Below are 20,217 nucleotides of genomic sequence, written 5' to 3'. Positions count from 1 at the left end.
GGCTTTAGCTCAAGCTAGACCCTTAAGTGGGCCCTGGGAAACCCATTAAGCATCTCTTTCAAGGATATGGAAAGAAGCTTTGAAAGAAATGGACTACCAGGGGAGTCAGAAGATGGGGGACAAGATGAGGTTGGCCTGCTTTTGTTTCTACAAAATCCTTCCCTTGATGCTGATATTTTATCAATTTTCTTTGCATTATTTTCAGTTATATTTGTGTATACATGTTCAAGGTGGACTTTGAAGAATGAGTACATTTCCAGGTGGGAAAATGACATTCTGATGTTAGGGGTACATGAGTGAGATCAGGGAGAAACTGATGGTCAAGACATGTTCACACTGTTGGGGGAACTTGCTGATGATGACTCAGCAGAACACAGAAGAGGGATAGATTTTTAAAAGTAGCTATGGTGGGTCTGTCTTTGGACAGGTGGAGATTAGAGTTCTAGAAAGGATCCCAGTCACCTTCCTGATGAAAATCTGTGGTCCTGAGTGAAACTTTTCACTGTTGCCAAAGTTGGTATATGGAGAGTGGGCTGGCCAAGCAGAAGGCTAGGAGTCAAAGAAGGTTGCAATTCAGCATCTTAGGGCTGGTTGTCTCAAGTAGGTCAATATTCCACACTCTGGTCATTCTCCTCCAGACAGGGAAGGAGCCATAGAAGATGGATTTCTGTGGAGTGTGACTGCAAGGGATTGAAGTGCAAAGCTTCCAGTAGAATTTCCCAATGGAAAACCATGCTTCATGAATTCCATGGTAATCTCTCTGTTCTCTCTGTGTGTCTCTCTCTGTCTCTGTCTATCTCTCTGGCTCTCTCTCTGGCTCTCTTTCTTTCCCTCTTTCTCCCTGCCTCCTTCCCTCCCCCTCCTCCTTCCCTTTTCCCCATCTCTCTTATGTCTTCTGTCTCACCTTTCTCTCTCAAACCTCTTTCATTTTCCCTCATCATTTCTCTCTGCCTCCCTGGTGCATCCTTCCTTCTCAGCCCTTCACCTCTTGCCTTCTCTATTTCTTTCTCTTCTTTTCTCTTTATCTTTTCTTAAAAATTTTAATCTTCCCCTCTCTGTGTCATCTTTTCCTCCCAAATTCCTCTCCTCTCTTTCAATCCCTCTCCTCTCTCCCAGTCTTCTCTCTCTCTCTCTCTCTCTCTCTCTCTCTCTCTCTCTCTCTCTCTCTCTCTCTCTCTCTCACACACACACACACACACACACACACACACACACACACACACACATCTTTTTCCTCCCAGGCCCTTTATATATATATCAAGCTCTCCCTCTTTCTTCTCCATCTCTCTTCTCTGATCTTTTCCTCTAAATCTCTCTCTCTCTCTCTCTCTCTCTCTCTCTCTCTCTCTCTCTCTCTCTCTCTCTCTCTCTCTCTCTCCCATCCATACTCTTGCAGCCCAGAGCCCTCTGAGCCACCTGAGTTGGGCTGCTCCATCAATGTCACCTGTCTCTAGTCCTCATTTGCCTGGCATGCTTTGTGTGCAGGCACACACTTGCCTCACATGCCACCCCAGTTATGAGTCTCTTCAGATCTCTGTCTCTTTGTCTCTCTGTGTACTTCAAAGTCTTCAGCTTTCTTTCAGGCTCTTCTCATCTTCTCCTCAGATGGATGGAGAGACAGAGACATATGAGAGAGATGCATATGCTGCAAGCCCTTTCCATAGAGCAGATTTTGATATTAGCATCTGAAAAAAAATACTCCTGCAGGGAGAAACTTTGATAAGTCACCCTCTCTGGTCTCAGCTTCCCCATCTATGAATCAATAATAATGCCTATTACATAATCATCTTGCAGTGTCATAAGCTGTGACTATGTAGGAAGTGATACCGTACATGGATAGTGCTTAGAAGATCATTTGTACATTATGAGAGATCAATACTGGTAGTGATATCAATTGTGGTAGTGGTCACTATTCTCATTCTCTTTTTCCTTCCCATCAGTGTTTAGAGGGAATGTGGAAACATGGTCACTGAAGAGTAATGTGGAAGTGATGTCAAGACCCAGAAAACCATGGAACTGTAGGGATGGGAATGAAAGAATCTATTTCTCTCTCTTTCTCTCTCTCTCTCTCTCTCTCTCTCTCTCTCTCTCTCTCTCTCTCTCTCTCTCTCTCTCTCTGACATCACACACATGCCACAGTGAGTAAGTGGTAGTTGGAGGAACAAAAGATCAGCCCTCATCTTCCAACTTACTTTGAGGTAGGATCTTTATTGCTCACCACAGCATACACCAGGCTAGCTGATGGGCCAGCTCCTATAAGTTCTCCTGTACCCAACTCCCATTTCCCCACAGGAGCACTGCAAGTACAGATGCATGGCTACTGCATCTGACTTTTACATGGGATCTGGGGAGTTTAACCCAAGTCCTCAGGCTCACATAGCAAGTGCTTTGCCCATTGCCCTCATCCAGGACTGGGGCATTCCAGAGTCTTGGTGTCAGGGCAACAGGTGAATGAATCTGGGTGTATTACAAGTCTCTGTCCAACTTCCTTCTCTCTTCCACTACTTGTTCCATCTCTCCAGATAAATATTTGCATCTAAAGTGGGATGTGGTAGGCAGGGAGCCAAGAGAAAGCCAAGCACATCTTGGTGTGTTAATCTTGTCTATTCTTTTTTCATCCATTTATTTATGAGACAGGATTTTACTATGTAGCCCTGGCTGGTCTGGAACTCGCTATATAGATGAAGCTGTCCACAAACTCATAGAAATCCTCCTGCCTCTGTCTCCAAAGTGCTGGGAGTAAAGGTGTGTATCACCATGCCCAGCTTTTTTTTTAATTTTTTATTACATTTATTTGTTTGTTTGTTTGTTTGGTGTGTGTGTGTGTGTGTGTGTGTGTGTGTGTGTGTGTGTGTGTGTGTACATACGCACAAGTGCATGAGAGTGTGTACGTGTGCACAAGCACATGCACAAATGCAAAGGGTACAAGTTGCAGTCAGAGAACAACTTCTGGGAGTCAGTTCTGTCCTGTAAGTGGGTCTCAGGGATTGAACTCAGGCTGGCAGACTTGGTGGCAAGCACCTTTACCCATTGAGTTTTCTTACCAGCCCTGGTATTTTTTTTTAATTCATTGGTTCTTCCTAAATGTAGGGACCCTTCCACCAGATGCACCACACACATCATTTAAAACAAGCACTGATACCACCCTGTGGGCTGAGGATGCTGCTAGTGTTCAAGAAGACGAGAATTTCCCTGTGATCTCTGACGACCAATAAGTATGATCTCAGCTGAAACACAGGTGAGCCCCCAAAGCCCCATCAGACCCCTCAGGTGAGGAACCTGACACTAGGAGAGAAATGTGACTTGGGTAACATATCACATCAGAGGGCTGAGGACTTAGCTCAGTTGGTAGAGTGCTTGTCTTGCATGCACAGAAACTAGATGTGGCAGTCAGTACATGTCTGTCATGGCAGCACTCAAGGAGGAAGAGGTGGGAGCGGTTCAGCATCATCCTTAGGTTTTTTTTTTCGAGACAGGGTTTCTCTGTGTAGCTTTGCACCTTTCCTGGAACTCACTTTGGAGACCAGGCTGGCCTCGAACTCACAGAGATCCGCCTGCCTCTGCCTCCCTAGTGCTGGGATTAAAGGCGTGCGCCACCACCTCCCAGCATCATCCTTAGGTACATAATGAATTCTAGGGCAGCCTGGGCTACATGAGACCCTGTTTCAATAATAACACCATACCACATCAAAGACTAAGTTCCAGAACTCACTGATACCTAAGGCTAGCCCAGAGCAGAATGCAATGTGTACCAGCACACGTATACAGACACCTACACACACTGGGACAGCTAAGAATAGCCTTTGTTTGTTTTTAACATTTTTATTCATTTGTGTGTGTATGTGCATGCACGTATGCATGTGTGTGCTCACATACATTCCATAGAACACACATGGAGGTCCAAGGACAACTTCTAAGGAGTCAATTCTCTCTTCCCACCATGTGGGTCCTAGAGATTGAACTTGGATCACTGGGTTTAGCAGCAAGTGCCTTTGCCTACATAGTCACCTCACTGGCCTGAAAGAGCCTTTGGAATAGGTACATTGTTCAAAGATTCTTCTAAGATCTGTCCAAAAATGATTCTTCTAAGATCTGTCCAAAAATGCCATCCCGGTTATGCCTAGGTTAACAACCCCTGCCACTTGACTTCTCTTTCTAAATCAAGCCAATGTCTTCCCTCTTTTTCTTTTCCTTTTCTTCTCTGAGTTGCTGAGAATTGACTCCAGTCCTCACATATTAGCAATAGTCTAAGCCCTTGATTATTATTACTTTTTGAGACAGGGTCTCACTATGGAGCCCTGACTAACCTGGAACTGGCTCTGCAGACCAGGCTGGCCATGAACTCAGAGATCTGCCTGTCTCTGCCTTCCGAGTTGCTGGGATTAAAGGTGTGTGCTGTCACACTCAGCTTTATTCTTATTTTCCAAGATGGTGGTGGTGGTGGTGGTGGTGGTGGTGGTGGTGGTGGTGGTGATAACGGTGATGATGGTGATGATGGTGATGATGATAGTTAGTTGGGAAAGTTGGGGCAGAGTCTCATTATCTAAGCATACCTCTCAAACTCGAGATCCTCCTGTCTCAGCCTCCCAAATGCTGGAATTGCAGGCATGTGCCACCCTGCCTGGCCTACAGACTTGTTCATGAGCTCTTGAAAAAAGTCAAAAGGCCTTTTAAAAAATTTTTAACTGGTACATAAAAACAAAATTGTCTTGGAGAGGAACAAATAAAATACAAACCATAAAATTGGAGAGATGGCTCAGTGGTTAAGAGCCCCAGTTGATCTTCCAGAGGGCCTGGGTTAGATTCCTGGGGCTCATGTGGAGGTTAACAATGGTCTCTAACTCTAGCCTTAGGGGATCCTATGCCCTCTTCTGGCTTCCTCATGGCATTACATGTATGTAGTTCACAGACCTACACACAGGTAAAACAAATCTTTTTTAAAAACACAAGAAAGGTATGTTTGAATATGTCTAGATATTGTGTAGTGCTTTGATCAAGTTAATCATCTTCTGCTTATATAGTTATTTGCTTTACAGTGTCTTTTAGACAAAATCTCACTTATGTAGCCCTAGTTGGCCAGGAATTTGCTTGGTAGACCAACCTGGTCTGGAAGTCACAGAGATCTGCTTGCCTTTGCCTGTTAAGTCTTTAGGTTAAGGGATTATCACACACCTTCAGAAAAAAATCCGCTTATTCCTTTATTGTATACATAGGTCAAAGGACAACTAGAGGAAATGGGTTTTCTCCTCCCACAGTGTGGGTCCTGGGGATCAAATTCAGGTTATTAGGCTTAGCAGCAGGTACCTTTACCCACTGAGCCACCTTGCTGTCCTCATTGGTGATTTTGAAATCATTAAGCCGAAGCTGATCCTGAACTCACAATCCCCCTGCTTTAACCTCTCCGGTGCTGGGTTTACAGGCATTTGCCACCATGTCTTAATATTTTTAGGATCTTTCCTAAACTATCTTTAAAAGAATAAGATGCCTAAACTATCTTTAAAAGAATAAGATGAAGTCGGTCATGGTGGTAAATGCCTTTAGTCCCAGCACTTGAGAAGCAAAGACAGGCAGATCTCTGTAAATTTGAGGCTATCCTGGGCTACAGAGTGAGTTCAGGGACAGTCTGGACTATACAAAGAAACCTTATTGAGAGACAGAGAGAGAGAGAGAGAGAGAGAGAGAGAGAGAGAGAGAGAGAGAGAGAGAGAGAATAAGATGGGGGGTGGGGAGAGGCCCAGTGGGTAAAGTGTTCACCCTGAAAGAATAAAGATGTGAGTTCAGACCCCCGTATTCATGTAGAAGCCAGGTGTGTCAGTGTGTGTCTACAGCCCCAGTGCTGGGGAGGTGGACACAGAGGTTTGCTGGTCAACCAGTCTTGGCCAAATAAGTGAGCTCTAGGTTCAGTGACAGACCCTGTCTCAAAAAAAAAAAAAAAAAGGTGAACAGGTTGGAAAGATGGCTTAGTGGTGAAGAGCACCGGCTGCTTCCTGAGGAGCCAAGTCCAGTTGTCAGCACACACATTTGGTGATTCAATCGCCTGTAACTCCAGCTCTAGGGAACCCAACAGCCTCTTTTGGTCTCCTCAGGCACCCACATATAGGCGCACATATCCACACAGAGACACAAATACACAGAACCAAAATAAATAAAGTCTTATAAAAAGAAAAGAGTTGTTGAGGAAGATCTCTGGGGTGACCTCTAGCCAGTGTGACTCACACACATGGGCAAGTGCATGTGCTCACACACACATATTTTTTAAAAGATGGTTTATAACCAGGTGGTGGTGGTGTACACCTTCAATCTCAGCACTCAGGAGGCAGAGGCAGGTGAATCTCTGAGTTTCAGGCCAGCCTGGTCTTACAGATCCAGTTCCAGGACAGCCAAGTCTACAGAGAAACCCTGTCTCAAAAAGCCTGAAAAATAAAATAAAAAAAACATGGTTTATTTTGAAAATAAAAACCATAACCATAAACCCAACTTTTTATAGTGCCACAAAATAACAGCTGTAGAAGAAACATAAAGGCCTGACTCTCATTTTCTAGTGGCCATGACATGTGCCCTGCACAACATCTTGTAGTGAGCATCAAAGGGCTGAGCTCATCCTTCCCTGTAGAACCAAGCTCTGCAACATGACCATAATCCATCAGGAGCCTCCATTGAGGAGAGGAACCATTGACTGACTACAGAGGACAACTCCAGTGATGGTGGGACCTCACCTCAGCCTGCTCTCTCTGTCTCATGGCGTTGAAGGTAGGTGGGTAAGCACCTCTAAGGAAGCAAAGACTGGACCCAACTCACTGAACTTCTTGGAGGTAATGAGTTTGAGTTAGTTTTGTATGTGTATGTTGTACATGCATGCTTGAGAGTACACAGGTACGTGTGTGCATACACATGGACACCAGAGGTCACCTCAGCTATGGTCCCTCAGGAGACATCACCTTGAGTTTTGTTTTGTTTGTTTGTTGACACAGGGTCTTTTGCTTGCCATGATTTCACCAACTAGGCTACACTAGCTGGCCAGTGATCCCTAAGAATCCTATCTCTACTTTCCCATTGCTGGGGTTATAGATGTGTATGTCACCACACCTGGATAAACAAACAAACAAAACAAAACAACAACAACAAAATGGGTCCTGGGGATTGAACTCAGGTCCTCATGCTCACAAGGCATTACTTTCTCTTCCCTCAGGCCCCTCTTTTCAGCCCCAGAGCTTGAGTTAGTTTTCAAGGGGGGCTAGAGAAAAGGTTCAATGGCAGAATGCTTGCTTGGCCTCTAATGATACTTTAGGCTCCTCAAAAAATTAAAAATATCTGGATGCAGTAACAAATACCTATACTCCCAATATTCAGGGGGCTGCAGCAGAAGGATTTAGAGCAGTGGTTCTCAACCTTCCCAATGCTTCGATCCTTTAATACAGTTCCTCAATGTTGTGGTGACCCCCAACCATAAAATTATTTTTATTGCTGCTTCATAACTGTCCCAAAATTATTAGGGGGTAAGGATGTCAATCAATGGTAGAGCATTGGTCTAGCACTCAGAAAGGGCCCTGGATTCTATATGAAGCATCACAAAAAAATGATGATAGTGCTGGTGATGGTGATGATGAAAATGGTGATGGTAACAGTGAAGGAAAATGTTAAGGCATGGAGGATAAGAACAGAAAGGAGAGAAAATGCATGTCATAGTTAACATGACCTTTGGTAGCTGAGTGTGGCAATGGATCGATTGTAATAGTTCAGGGAGGTATTGAATAGGAAAGTGATTCGTTGCACATCCCTGCTGAAGCTGATGGTCTCAGTGATGAGAAGTGCCAAGAACACGTTTAGGGAGAATCCAGCAGAGTCTGGAGCAATTGCTGTAGGAAACGGTGAGGCTGGGGGCTCTCTGAGGTTCCAGGGATGGAAACCCAGGATGGGGAGATAACAAAGGGTGATCAGGTGTGCAGCACAAATGTGTGAGGATTGAGGAACATTAAACTGATCCCTCGACTTTCAGTAATTCAGCAAGCTGCACAGACATAGCTCAGACTGTCCATCCCAGAAGGCTGAGGTTAATGGTGTTGCTGTGGCAACTGTAGCTTCAGAGAGTGACATCCAGCCTGCCTGTGGACAGGCATATAAGTACAGCAGCCTTGGAGATTAAATAGAACTTTTCCAGACAGTCTATAGGTGTGTGTGTGTGTGTGTGTGTGTGTGTGTGTGTGTGTGTGTGTGCGCGCGTGCATGTGTGCATGTGTGTTATAGTTTGGTTTGTTTTGTTTTGTTTTGTTTTGTTTTGTTTTGTTTTGTTTTGTTTTGTTTTGTTTTGTTTTGTTGGCAGTGTTGGGGATGGCATCCAGAGCCTCACACCTGCTAGACAAGTGCTCTGCCACAGAACCATGCTCCCAGTCCCTCACTGGGGGATTCTAGGCAGGTGCTCTACCACTGAGCCACACCCCAGCCCCTCACTGGGGGATTCTAGGCAGGTGTTCTACCACTGAGCCACACCCCAGCCCCTCACTAGGGGATTCTAGGCTGGTGCTCTACTACTGAGCCACACCCCAGCCCCTCACTGGGGGATTCTAGATAAATTCTATACTGCAAGGTTACACACTCAGCCTAAAAATTTCCAGATAGACAAAATGAAGTCTCCAAAGAAATCCAGAAAGAAAACAGCAGGTGGAAAGATAGAGAGCATGTGGGACTGGAGACCTTCTAACAGGTCATGGTATGGAGAGGAGACTGATGAGCAGTGAAGCTGGACTCAACATCATGAAGGATATTGAGAGCTGAGTTAAGGAAAGTGAATTTATATAAAAAGCAAGGATTAGATGATGAAGCAAGGACCTGACATCTGTTCTTGATAAAAGCTCACTGTAGTTGGTGGTGAAGTCATTAGAAGGACATGTAAACCTAGCACTTGGGAGGTTGAGGCAGGAGGATCACGAAACTCAAAGTCTGCTTAAGCTACATAGAGACCTTGTCTCATAGTAAAATAAAATAAAATGTGAAGCTGGAGAGATAACTCAGTCAGTAAAGTGCTTGTTTGCAAGCATGAGGACCTGAGTTCAAGTCCCAGAACCCATGTTAAAAAGCCAGGCATAATGGCACACACCTATAATGTCAAGGATGGTGGAGCTAGAGACAGGAGGATCCATGGGGCTTACTGGCCAGGCAGTTTAGCAGAATTTCTAAGCCCCAGTTTCAATGAGGGACCCTGTCTCAAAAAATAAGATGAAGAGAGATTAAGGAAGCCACCTGATGTTGACATGTGGCCTCCACACACCCATGCACACACAAACATGCATGCATATGTGCATACGCACAAGCACATACACACATACACAACAGATGTTAAAATGTGATTTAAGACTCTTACTGGGAGGGAACGGACCCATTAGAATCAGTTGTGACCATCCAGGAGAGAGAAAATGAGGGTCATGAGATAGAAGGAAATGTGGAATGAGGTTCTTCTGGCAGGATGTGGCCCCTCATTTTACTTGAAGGCACTGGAGAGATCCAGGGATACCTATTTCCAAGCCTGGTCAGCTCTGTGTCCAGAAGAAAGGGAGGTTTGGCTTGAAAACCATGAATCAAGTCAAAGAAGGACCAGATGGAATTTAGTGTGTGAGTAGAAATGCTTGGGGCGGGGGGGGGTGCCCCCCCCCACTTTGAACACAGTGTAGAGCGAAGAGGAGGGCTCAGTCCCTAGACAGGTTTAGGAGTCACCATGGCTTAATCCACATATACACAGGGCTATTGCTCATAAAGACCCTTGGATGACTTGGTAGACTCAAGTTCTGCTGCCAGCACCAACTCTGGGCAGCTCACAATAGCCTGTAATTGCATCTCCAGGGGATCCAGTACTCTTCTGACCCACACACACACATAGATACATATAATTAAAAAATAATAAAATAAAATGAACCATCATAGGGCAGGCTATAAAGAGCTGACACAGAGTTAGTTCTTGGTCGGGGAGAAGATAAAGGATCTTGGGAGGAAGATGTCCACCACGATGCTTCTCTCTGGTTTGTCCTCCACCAGGCCCCAACCAGAGCCACTGGTCTGAGCCCAACTGGACGGCACCACAGGAATTTGTTATCCTAGGCTTCTCAGGGTGGCCCCAGGGCCTCCGTGTGCTGCTATTCTCTCTCCTCTTGCCACTCTACTTGGTCACCCTGGCTGGGAACCTGCTCATTCTGAGTCTGGCCCTGGCAGAACCCACTCTGCACACACCCATGTACTTCTTCTTGGGTTCACTGTCTGCAGTAGAGGTGGCCTATACTCTGGTACTCACTCCCCAAATGCTGGCTGGGTTCCTCCTGCCTCCTGGTGGCCAGGCAGTGGCACCTTCTACCTGCGCTGCCCAAATGGGTCTATTTGTGGCTCTGGGTGGCTCTGAGTGCCTGCTGCTGGCAGCTATGGCCTTGGACCGCTACCTGGCTATTTGCTACCCTCTCTACTACCCTCAGCTCATGACCACTGGGCTCTGCTGGGCCCTTCTAGCTTCCTGCTGTTTGGGTGGCTCTGTCCTAGCCTTAGGCCTCACCACTGCTATATTCCAGCTGCCTTTCTGCCGTGGTGGCCTTGTCAATCACGTCTTCTGTGACCTCCCAGCTGTGTTGGTTCTGGCCTGTGGGAACCGGGACCTTCAGGAACATGTGTTATTGGCAGCCTGCATGCTTCTGCTGGTGCTGCCCCTAATCCTTATCTTGCTGTCCTACACCAGGGTACTGGTGGTCATCCTGGGGGTGGGGGATGGTGCTGGCCGCCGCAAGGCCTTCAACACGGTGGCATCACATCTCACCGTGGCTGTGCTCCACTATGGCTGTGCTACAGCCATGTATGCCAGACCCCTGAGCAGCCGCTCCTTGGAGGAAGATAAGTTGGTGTCCCTCATCTACATAAACCTCACACCGCTGTTGTACCCAGCCATCTACACACTGCGCAATCGGGATATGCAGGGTGCCCTCCAACGGGTAGTCAGCCAGAGGACGATGGGGGTGGTCCAGCAAGCTGATCTTGTCTAACTATGGATGCCAGGTCTTGTTGGAGCCACTGATGGAACTCACACCACTCCAGAGCCATCATCCATAACCTCCCCATCACCTGCCAGATGGATGTAAGCTTGATCATAGCATCCGAAGACCTCCAAACTGAACTTTGAACTAGCAATGCTTCTGCTCACATTCAGAATGACATAGCTCTTTGTAGTGAGGGTGTATGTTCAGCAATACCTCAGGCCTCCACTCACTGGATACTGGTGGCATCTGCTGTCCAAAGATGTGACAACCAAAAAATGATATTGGAAACCAGGTGTAGAGGCTCACACCTATAATTCTAGCCCTCAGCAGGCAAAGGAAGGAGGATCAAAAATCCAAGGGCATGATGAGCTTACACAGGAAGACCCTGTCTACAAAACAGAACAAAAGAAACTCTATCGAAGTTGGGGATAGTGTCCCACACTTACAATCCTAGCACTTGGGAGGTGGAGGCAGGGGTTCAAGGTCATCCTCATGGTTACACAGAGCTCTGGAGGCCAGCTTGAAATACATGAATCCCTTTAAATGTCTTTAAATGTCTTTAAAAATATAGAAAGGGGCTGGGCAGTGGTGGTATACACCTTTAATCCCAGCACTCGGGAGGCAAAGTGAGATCCAGGACAGGCACCAAAACTACACAGAGAAACTCTGTCTCAAAAAACAAAACAAAAAATATGGAAAGGGCCAGGTGTGGAGGCACATGCCTTCAATCTCAGCATTCAGAAGACAGAGGCAGGTGGATCTCTGTGAGTTCAATGCCAGCCTGGTCTACATAACAAGTTCAAGCCAGGGATCTGTAGTAAGACCCTTTCTGAAAAAAAAAATAGTTTAAGGAAATACAGAAAAAAAAGAGAGAGAGAAGGAAGGAGGGAGGGGTGAAAGAAAGAAAACTTAGTAAAATTAAATCTTCAAACTGTCACTGGACACTACCAAAGGCCCCCCAGGGACAAAATCAATCTCTGTTGTGATGCTCTAAGCCCTGGTCAAATAGAAGCTCTTAGATAGATGTACAAAAGCTTATAAAAGCATCCTTTACACTATGAAAAGTAGAAATAAGTATCCACAAACGTGGGCCAGTGAGAGAGTTCAGTGGGTAAAGCTGCTTGTTGAGCAAGCCTAACAACCTGAGTTCGATCTTCCAGACCCAAAAAAAGACAGATGGAGATAACTAATCCCACAATGTTGTCTAACCTCTACAAACCAACCCGGGCACACACACCCTACCCCACATCATGCATGCATATGCACAGTAATAATAAAATATTTTTAAGTATTTGCAAATATCTGTAGACTAACTATGAATAGCCTATGGCATATTTATGGAATACGCAGGTATAGTATTTGTGGCCTACTCCACAGCAATAAAAAGTAGTGAACTGCTTTAGTCAAAAACAAACAAAAATGTCAACATGAAGGTAGCACAGAGACTATTAAGCAAGACACGGAGTACATAATATGGATTCCCACGCAGATGACAAACAGGAACAAGCCATTGAAAATGGCTGGTGTCCAAAGACCAATGGAACACTTGAGTTGGTAAGGGATGTATCAGGAACATTGTCTGAGTGCTAGAACTACTATTATTCTTGGTTTAGGCCAGCAAGATGGCTCAGCAGCTGAAGGCTCCTCCTGTTCAATGGCTGGGTCCCACATGGCTGAAGGAGAGAGCTGGTTTCTAAAAAGTTCTCCTCTGATCTCTACACAAGCTCCCTACCCCCCAATAAATACATATAATTTTAAAAGCTCAATCAAGACTTTATGCACAATGAAGATGCATGCATCTCTTCATAGCAAATAAGCTAAGCTGATTCTGATTATTTGAGCAGAGTGATCCTTCACACACCACCCACTGCTAGCACCGTCTTGGGTTCCCGGTGCTACCTCTTTGCTCCATCCTATGCAGATCTTTGTATCATTCAAGATCAACCCCATCATCATTCTCTCAGGGAAGCCCCACTTCCCTTCTTTATAACAACTGTCATCTAAAATCAGTCCTCTGGCTGGAGAGATAGCTCAGTCAGTAAATCACTTTCTGTGCAAGCATAAAGACTTGAAGACACAGAGACTCCCAAGAACTCAATGGTCAGCAGGCTCCATGCTCAATCAAACACTAAGGTGGAGAGGCTAATGAAATGGCTAAGGGAGGAAAGACATTTGCCACACAACTGAGTTTGAGTCCCCAGAACCCCTGGAAAGCTGTAAGAGGAAAACAAACTCCACAAAGTTGTCCTCTGACTTCCACATGTGTGTAATATTATGTAACACACACACACACACACACACACACACACACACACACACACACACTGACAATAATAAAATTTAAATTTAAAAAAAGTATTTATCGCTGGGTGATGGTGGTGTACACCTTTGATCCTAAGCACTGTGGAGGTGAAGGCAGTGTATCTAAGTTTGAGGTGAGCCTGGCCTACAGAGTGAGTTCCAGGATGGCCAGGGCTACACAGAGAAACCCTGTTTCAAAAAAAAAAAAAAGTATTTATCTGTCTGTGTGTAGGTATGTGCTTGTATATGCAATTGCCCACAGAAGCCAGAAGAGGGTGTTGTGTTAGAGTTATAGGCCATCATGAGCCACCTGATTTGGGTGCTAGGAATTGAATTTGAGCCTCTACAAGAGCAGTATGCACTCTTTTTTAATTTTTATTTATTTATTTGTATTTTACATTTATGGGTGTTTTGCCTACATATATGTCTGCATAGCACATGCATGTAGTGCCTGCAGAGTCCAGAAGAGGCCATTAGATCCCCTGGAATGGAGTTACAGACAGTTGTGAGCTGCCGTGGGGGTGCTGGGAATTAAACCTGGGTCCTTTGAAAGAGTAGCCAGTGTTCTTAAGGACTGAGCCATCTCTTCAGCCATTAAATTTTTTTAGAGGTGAGCTACTGAAGAAGATATCCTGTATCAACCTCTGGTCTCCACATACACATGTGAGAGCAAGCACATCTGCACACACACAAATAAAATAAAAATAAAGCAAAATAATAATCAAATATAAAATGGACTTGAAAGGTGTTTGCTTTTTTGTTATATGGTTTGTTTTTTGAGAAAGGACCTTCCTTTGGAGCCCAGGCTGGCCATGAACTTGAACTCATCCTCCTCAGCCTCCCGTGTGCTGAGACTACAGACTGGCAATGCCACATCTGGCATATAGATAATTGATTGACTGATTGATAAAGGTATTGGGGATCAAACCAAGGGCTCTCTGAGTGCCAGGCAAGTGCCCTGTCACTGGGCTACATCCTCAGTTCTTAGATTTTGAGAGGGGATGTGTGTATTTTTTTATTTTGCCAATGTTTCATCAAATTGGTCAAGCTGGCCTTGAACTCATTCTGTATACTAGGTTGGCCTTGCCTTTGAAATTTGTCTGTCTCAGCTTCCTAAATAGCTCTGGGGGTGAAAGGCCTACCCCACCAGCCTAGGTAAGTCTTTTTGTTTGTTTAAGAGTCCTTACTGTCCTGGAACTTGCTTTGTAGACCAGGTTGGAGCCTCCTGTCTCTGCTTTCCAAGTGCTGGGATTAAAGGAATGCGACACCATTGCAGGCCCCTGGGCAAGCACTAAATATTTGATGTGATGTAAAAAAGAGCCATAGAAATGCTCCAGGTTAGCTGAATGCGGTGGAGCACACCTTTAATCCCAAACACTCAGAGTCAGAGGCAGGTGGATCTCTGAGTCTGCAGCCAGCCTGGTCTACAGAGTGAGCAACAGCCAGGGCTACACAAAGAAACCTGTCTTGAAATACCAAAAAGGAAAAAAGAAAAGCTCCAGGTTGCTTGTGGGGCTGTTTTGATTTGAATGTGAAATGTCACGCATAAGCTCATGTGTTTGAACACCTGGTCCCCAGCAGGTGACACTATTTTGGAAGACTATTGAACCTTTAGGCAATGGAGCCTTGCTGAAGGAAGTGAGTGTCTGGGAGTAGGCCTTGAGGTTCTATAGCCCTACCCCACTTCCTATGTACTCTCTTCTCTTGACTGAATGCAATGTGGTCAGGTGCGACCATATCTTTCATGCCATGAAGGACTGTTTCCCCTTGAACTGTAAGCCAAAATGCCCACTCCCTTAAGTTGCCTCATGTCAGGTCTTTGGTCTTGTCTATTGGGATATTTTTCTCAAATCCTGTATAATTGAACCCTTGCCTGGAATCTTTTATTATAAAAGTATCAGAGATGGCCATGAGGACCCAGGTTGGCAACGCCTGAACCCAATTTGCTAATGTTAAACAGGTTTGAAAAGAGAGTTTTGCCTTGGTACTAATAAATATATTACAAAAAGCCTGATATTGGGGCTGGGGAGGTGGCTCAGTCAGTAAAGTGTTGGCTGTGTAAGCCTGAGGACCTGAGTTTAGATCCCCAGTACCCATATAAGTCAGATACAGCAATGTACACCTGTGATCCCAGCACTGGGGATCCTTGGGGTTAGAGACTAGCTAACCTAGCTAAATCTGAGAAAGAAGGTGATCAAGGAAGACACTTGACATTGACTTCTGACCTCTCTGTGTACACACATATACAGTCTCGAAGAAGGGTTTCTTTAAAAAACACAAACATACACTTAAGTACATTTTACTTATTTATTTTGTCAGTGGATGGGGGAGCATGCACATGTCACAGGGCGGATGTAGAGGTCAGAGGACAACTTGTGGAAGTTAGTTCTCTCCTTCCATCAAGGGGATCCCAGAGACTGAACTCAGGTCATCAGGCTTGGTGACAAGTAACTTTCCTTTATCCACTGAGCTATCTTGCCTTCCCAGGTACCTTTCCATGCTCTCTTTTTCACAGAGTCCAGAACCATGTAGAGCCACCTAGCCGCAGCACTCCTAGGCCTCCCCCACAGACACCATAGGCATGAAAGACACTATCTCCTTCGAGATATACTTAAGATAGGTATTTTTTAAGGCTTTATTTTCAACACAGTTTTAGGTTCGGAGCACAAGAACAGTACAGACTGTTGTGTGACACTCTGTACTCTGTAGTGTGCCCTTACATTACCAGAAAATGAGAGAGCTCAGACTAGTTTATACAGAATTTGAGAAAATCCAAAAATCTCTAAGAATGTTACAAAGACCACAAGTGTCTATCTTCATCATTCAGCTTTTTAGGTGTCATGACCAGAGCAAATTCAAAACTAACCCTGGGGCTGGAGAGATAACTCAGTGGTTAAGAGCATTTGTTCTCACAAAGGACCTGGGTTTGATTCCCAAAACCCATATCTGGTGGTTTACAACCTCCTGTAACTCCAGTTCCTGAGAATCTGATGCTTTCTTGTGATTGCTTCAGGCACTTCACACACACACAGAGAGAGAGAGAGAGAGAGAGAGAGAGAGAGAGAGAGAGAGAGAGAGAGAGAGAGAGAGAGAGAGGAGAGAGAGAATATACATAAATCAAATTTTTTTTTTTTTTTGGTTTTTTTGAGACAGGGTTTCTCTGTGTACCTTTGCGCCTTTCCTGGATCTTGCTCTGTAGACCAGGCTGGCCTCAAACTCACAGAGATCCGCCTGGCTCTGCCTCCCAAGTGCTGGGATTAAAGGCGTGCACCACCACAGCCCAGCCAATAAATCAAAATTTTTAAAAACAACTTTTAAAAAATAACTGATGAAAAATGAAAATCAGGTCATTTTTGTTTTGTTTTGTTTTTCCACACAGAGTTTCTTTGCATAACCTTGGCTGTCCTAAAACTCACTCTGTAGACAAAGCTGGCCTCAAGCGCACAGATATCTACCTCCCAAGGTGCTTGCCTCTACCTCCCAAGTGCTGGGATTAAAGGCATGCACCGCCACCACCTGGCCTGGTCAATGTTGATTATAGAAGGGAGACAGACAAACTTAGTATGTCCAGGCTTTCTCTGTAGGCACAGAAATTTGAAGGTTCTAGATTGAGTTACACTCACTCCAACTACTCTCTTCTCTTTGCAACCCAAAGATTTCATTCCCAGTTTTCCTAAAGCTTTAAAAGATTTTTTTTAAGATTTATTTATTTATTTTATTGTATAACCTCAAAGGGTTTTATTTTTCTGTTTTAGGCAGAATTTTTAAATTTTTAGTTTATTTTTATTTTTGAGATTATAATTTAATTACATCTCTCCATTCCCTCTACTCCCTCCAAATTCTCCTATTTGCCCCTCTCTGTAGTTGGATTTTCTTTGGACCACCAGCTTCCAAATAATGACAAAGAGACTTCTTACTAAGTATGAAAGCTTGGCCTTAGTTTAAGCTTGTTCCCAACTAGCTCTTATAACTTAAATTAACCTGTTTATATTAATCTATGTTCTACCACATGGCTGTTACCTCTCCTCCATATTATATGTCTGACTTCCTCTGCATCTCATTGGTGAATCCCACCTCTCAGATTCCTTCCCAGAGTTCCTATGTCTGCATGGAAGTCCTGCCTATCCTCTTCCTGCCTAGCTATTGGCCATTCTGCTCTTTATTAATCAGAAAGGTGCTTTAGGCAGGTGAGGTAAAACAGAAACATCTTCACACAGTGTGATCCAATATCCACAATACCTCCCAATTCTCCTTCAAATCCATAGCCTCTTTTTTCACTAATTGCCAATGTGTATGTGTATGTACATATATATTCCTAAGTATAACCTGTACAGTCTATATAGCTACCTGTATGTTTGTTTTCAGGGCTGATAGCTTGGTACTGGACAACCAGTTGGTGTGCTGTTCCCTGAGGAAGGCCACCTCTCCCATTTCTGGCTTTCCTCGGTTGCCTATAGTTCATGTCATCCTTGTTCAGGTCATGTTCAAGCAATCACAGTGAGACTTTATGGATATAGCTTCTGATGTTACTAGGAGATGGACTCCAATAGCAAACACACTGATCTTCTGGCTCTTACAATGTTGCCACCCTCTTTCCTGCAATATTTTACAATTTATTTTTATTTTTTATTAGTGTGTGTGTGTGTGTGTGTGTGTGTGTGTGTGTGTGTGTGTATACCAGAGGAAAATCTCAGGCACTGGACCTCCAGAACCATTTAGATTATAAGTATTCCACCATACCTGGCCCTTTTTATACAGGTTTGGGGGATGGGACTCCTGTCCTCATGCCTGCACAGTAAGCACTTTACTGACCGAATGACCCTGGTCCCAAGAATATCTGTCTATCTGTCTATCTGTCTGTCTATCTATCTATCTATCTATCTATCTATCTATCTATCTACTTTGGCTTTTGAAACAGAGTCTCACTGAGTAGCCCTGGTTGGTCTGGAATTTGCTATGTAAAACAGGCAGGCTATCATTAACTCACAGAGATCTGCCTGCATCTTCCTCCCAAGTGCTGGGATTAAAGGCTTGTGCCACCACTGCCCTGTTGTGAATGTTTTTACCACTTATCATTTCCAATTGCTTATGGTGAGTTACCACTTAACAGATAGTCCACCATATTGACAGAAATTGAGCCCCAAATTTACACATTATATAATTCTTGTTCATTTCAAGACAAAGTCTTGCTATGTAGCCAAAACTGGTCTCTAACTTGTGACCCTCCTGCCTCAGTCTCCTAAGTTTGATGGGATGATAGACATGCAGAACTATGCCTGGATATCTTAATGACTAAATTTATTCTCATATTTTAAAGTTTAATATCCACAGTTAACAAGATAACCTTTATAATTAAGGATAGCCTGTAAAAATACGGGTGGGCAAGATGGCATAGCATGTACTAAACTGTGCTTGCCTTCTGGGCTGACCATCTAAGTTCAGTTTCTCGGGGACATGGTAGACAGAGAGAAATGACTTCACAAATTGTCCTCTGATCTGTATTTACAGGCTGTGGCACACATGTACCTGCACACTTGCATGAATACACCCACATAAATAAATAACAAATAAAACTTCAAAAAGGTATCACTCAGTGCTGGAGAGATGGCTCAGAAGTTAAGAGTGCTTGCTGCTCCTTCTGAGGAACCCTGCACCCAAAGAGCAGCTCACCACCTATAACTCCAGCTCTAGGGAATCTGATGCCCTCTGCTGGCCTCTGTGGGTACCTGCACTCACATGCTCATAGCCATATAGATATATCTTACATTATTAGTCTTCCTTTATTATGTTGACTAGAATGTGCTCTGCATACAGAGTGACAGGATATACCTGGGCTGTGCAGATGGTGGCTCTGGAGCTGTTGCTATGTGGGTGGTGGCCCCAGCTTGGCTGTGTTCACCAAAAGTAACTCCCTGTCACGTTTACCTGCCTTTGGATCCCTGTTATGCATTCAGGAGTGTTCCTGGAGGCTTAAAACCGACACTGGGTACATTCCCACTGTGTCACTCCAAAAGTCAGAGTCTCAAACTTGGAATAGAGAAACAAGTTCCTGTGTCCATGGCACTCCAGTTTCCTCTGGGCCAGGTGGGCACTATGCATAAACCTCATCCTCTGCTGCAAATCTTCCCACATGGGTTACATGAGTGGGGCTGCTGTCTGGCTGAAAGAAGGTTTCTAGTTGTGAAGATTTTTTTTCTATTTTGTCACACTTCACAGAACACTTTGTTGATTGTTGTTTTTTTCCCCTCATCTTACATCTTGAATGACCTGTCCCAGCTGTAGGTCTTGATGTCTCTGTTGTCCTGTACACTTGGGTATCAACTTGCCAGACTTCTAGGGAAAAACAAAATAAAATGAAAAAAAAAAAAAACAAGCCAGGCAGTGGTGTTGCACGCCTTTCATCCCAGCACTTGGGAGGCAGAGGCAGGCACATCTTTGTGAGTTCAAGGCTAGTCTGGTCTACAGAGTGAGTTCCAGGACAGCCAGGGCTGCAAAGAGAAACCCTCTTGGTCTCAAAAAACCAAGAGAGAGAGAGAATTTCATACATGCATACAATATATATTAATATATAGAGACCATACCTACCTGTCTTAGTTAGGGTTTCTTTTTTTTTACATTTTATAAAATCTTTACTGACAGATAATTCACATAGTATACAATTTGCCTGTTTGCAGAATTTGATAGACTTTAGTCCAGTATCCTCATTGGCCCATGACACCATCTGTTGCGGTAACGCCCGCGTCACCGCTAACCGTTCACCATGTCTGAGCGAAGGGCTGCGGATTAAAAAATAGAGACAAGAGACAGCGAGTCATTCGTACGTTTGGATATCGAATGCCGTTTATTGAAAGAAGAGAAACCTTAAATACGTACAGGCTTACAGCACAAATGGAGGAACCCCCGGAGGGCA

At 44.5% G+C, this 20,217-nt stretch overlaps 1 protein-coding gene across 1 annotated transcript; it reads left to right on the top strand.

Moving 5' to 3' along the window:
- The first annotated feature begins 421 nt into the window (after nt 1–421).
- On the top strand, nt 422–11,858 carry LOC102904606 (olfactory receptor 10AC1-like). The gene is made up of 4 exons (XM_076559939.1): nt 422–751; nt 3,091–3,238; nt 6,543–6,750; nt 10,027–11,858. Exons 3-4 carry the CDS (start codon nt 6,702–6,704, stop codon nt 11,010–11,012), a joined length of 1,035 nt encoding a protein of 344 aa, XP_076416054.1. The 5' UTR covers nt 422–751; nt 3,091–3,238; nt 6,543–6,701; the 3' UTR covers nt 11,013–11,858.
- Nucleotides 11,859–20,217: the final 8,359 nt, after the last annotated feature.

The sequence above is a fragment of the Peromyscus maniculatus genome, chromosome 23 (assembly GCF_049852395.1).
Source record: "Peromyscus maniculatus bairdii isolate BWxNUB_F1_BW_parent chromosome 23, HU_Pman_BW_mat_3.1, whole genome shotgun sequence".
Classification (NCBI taxonomy): Eukaryota; Metazoa; Chordata; class Mammalia; order Rodentia; family Cricetidae; genus Peromyscus; species Peromyscus maniculatus.
This window is presented reverse-complemented; position numbering and strand designations above follow the sequence as displayed.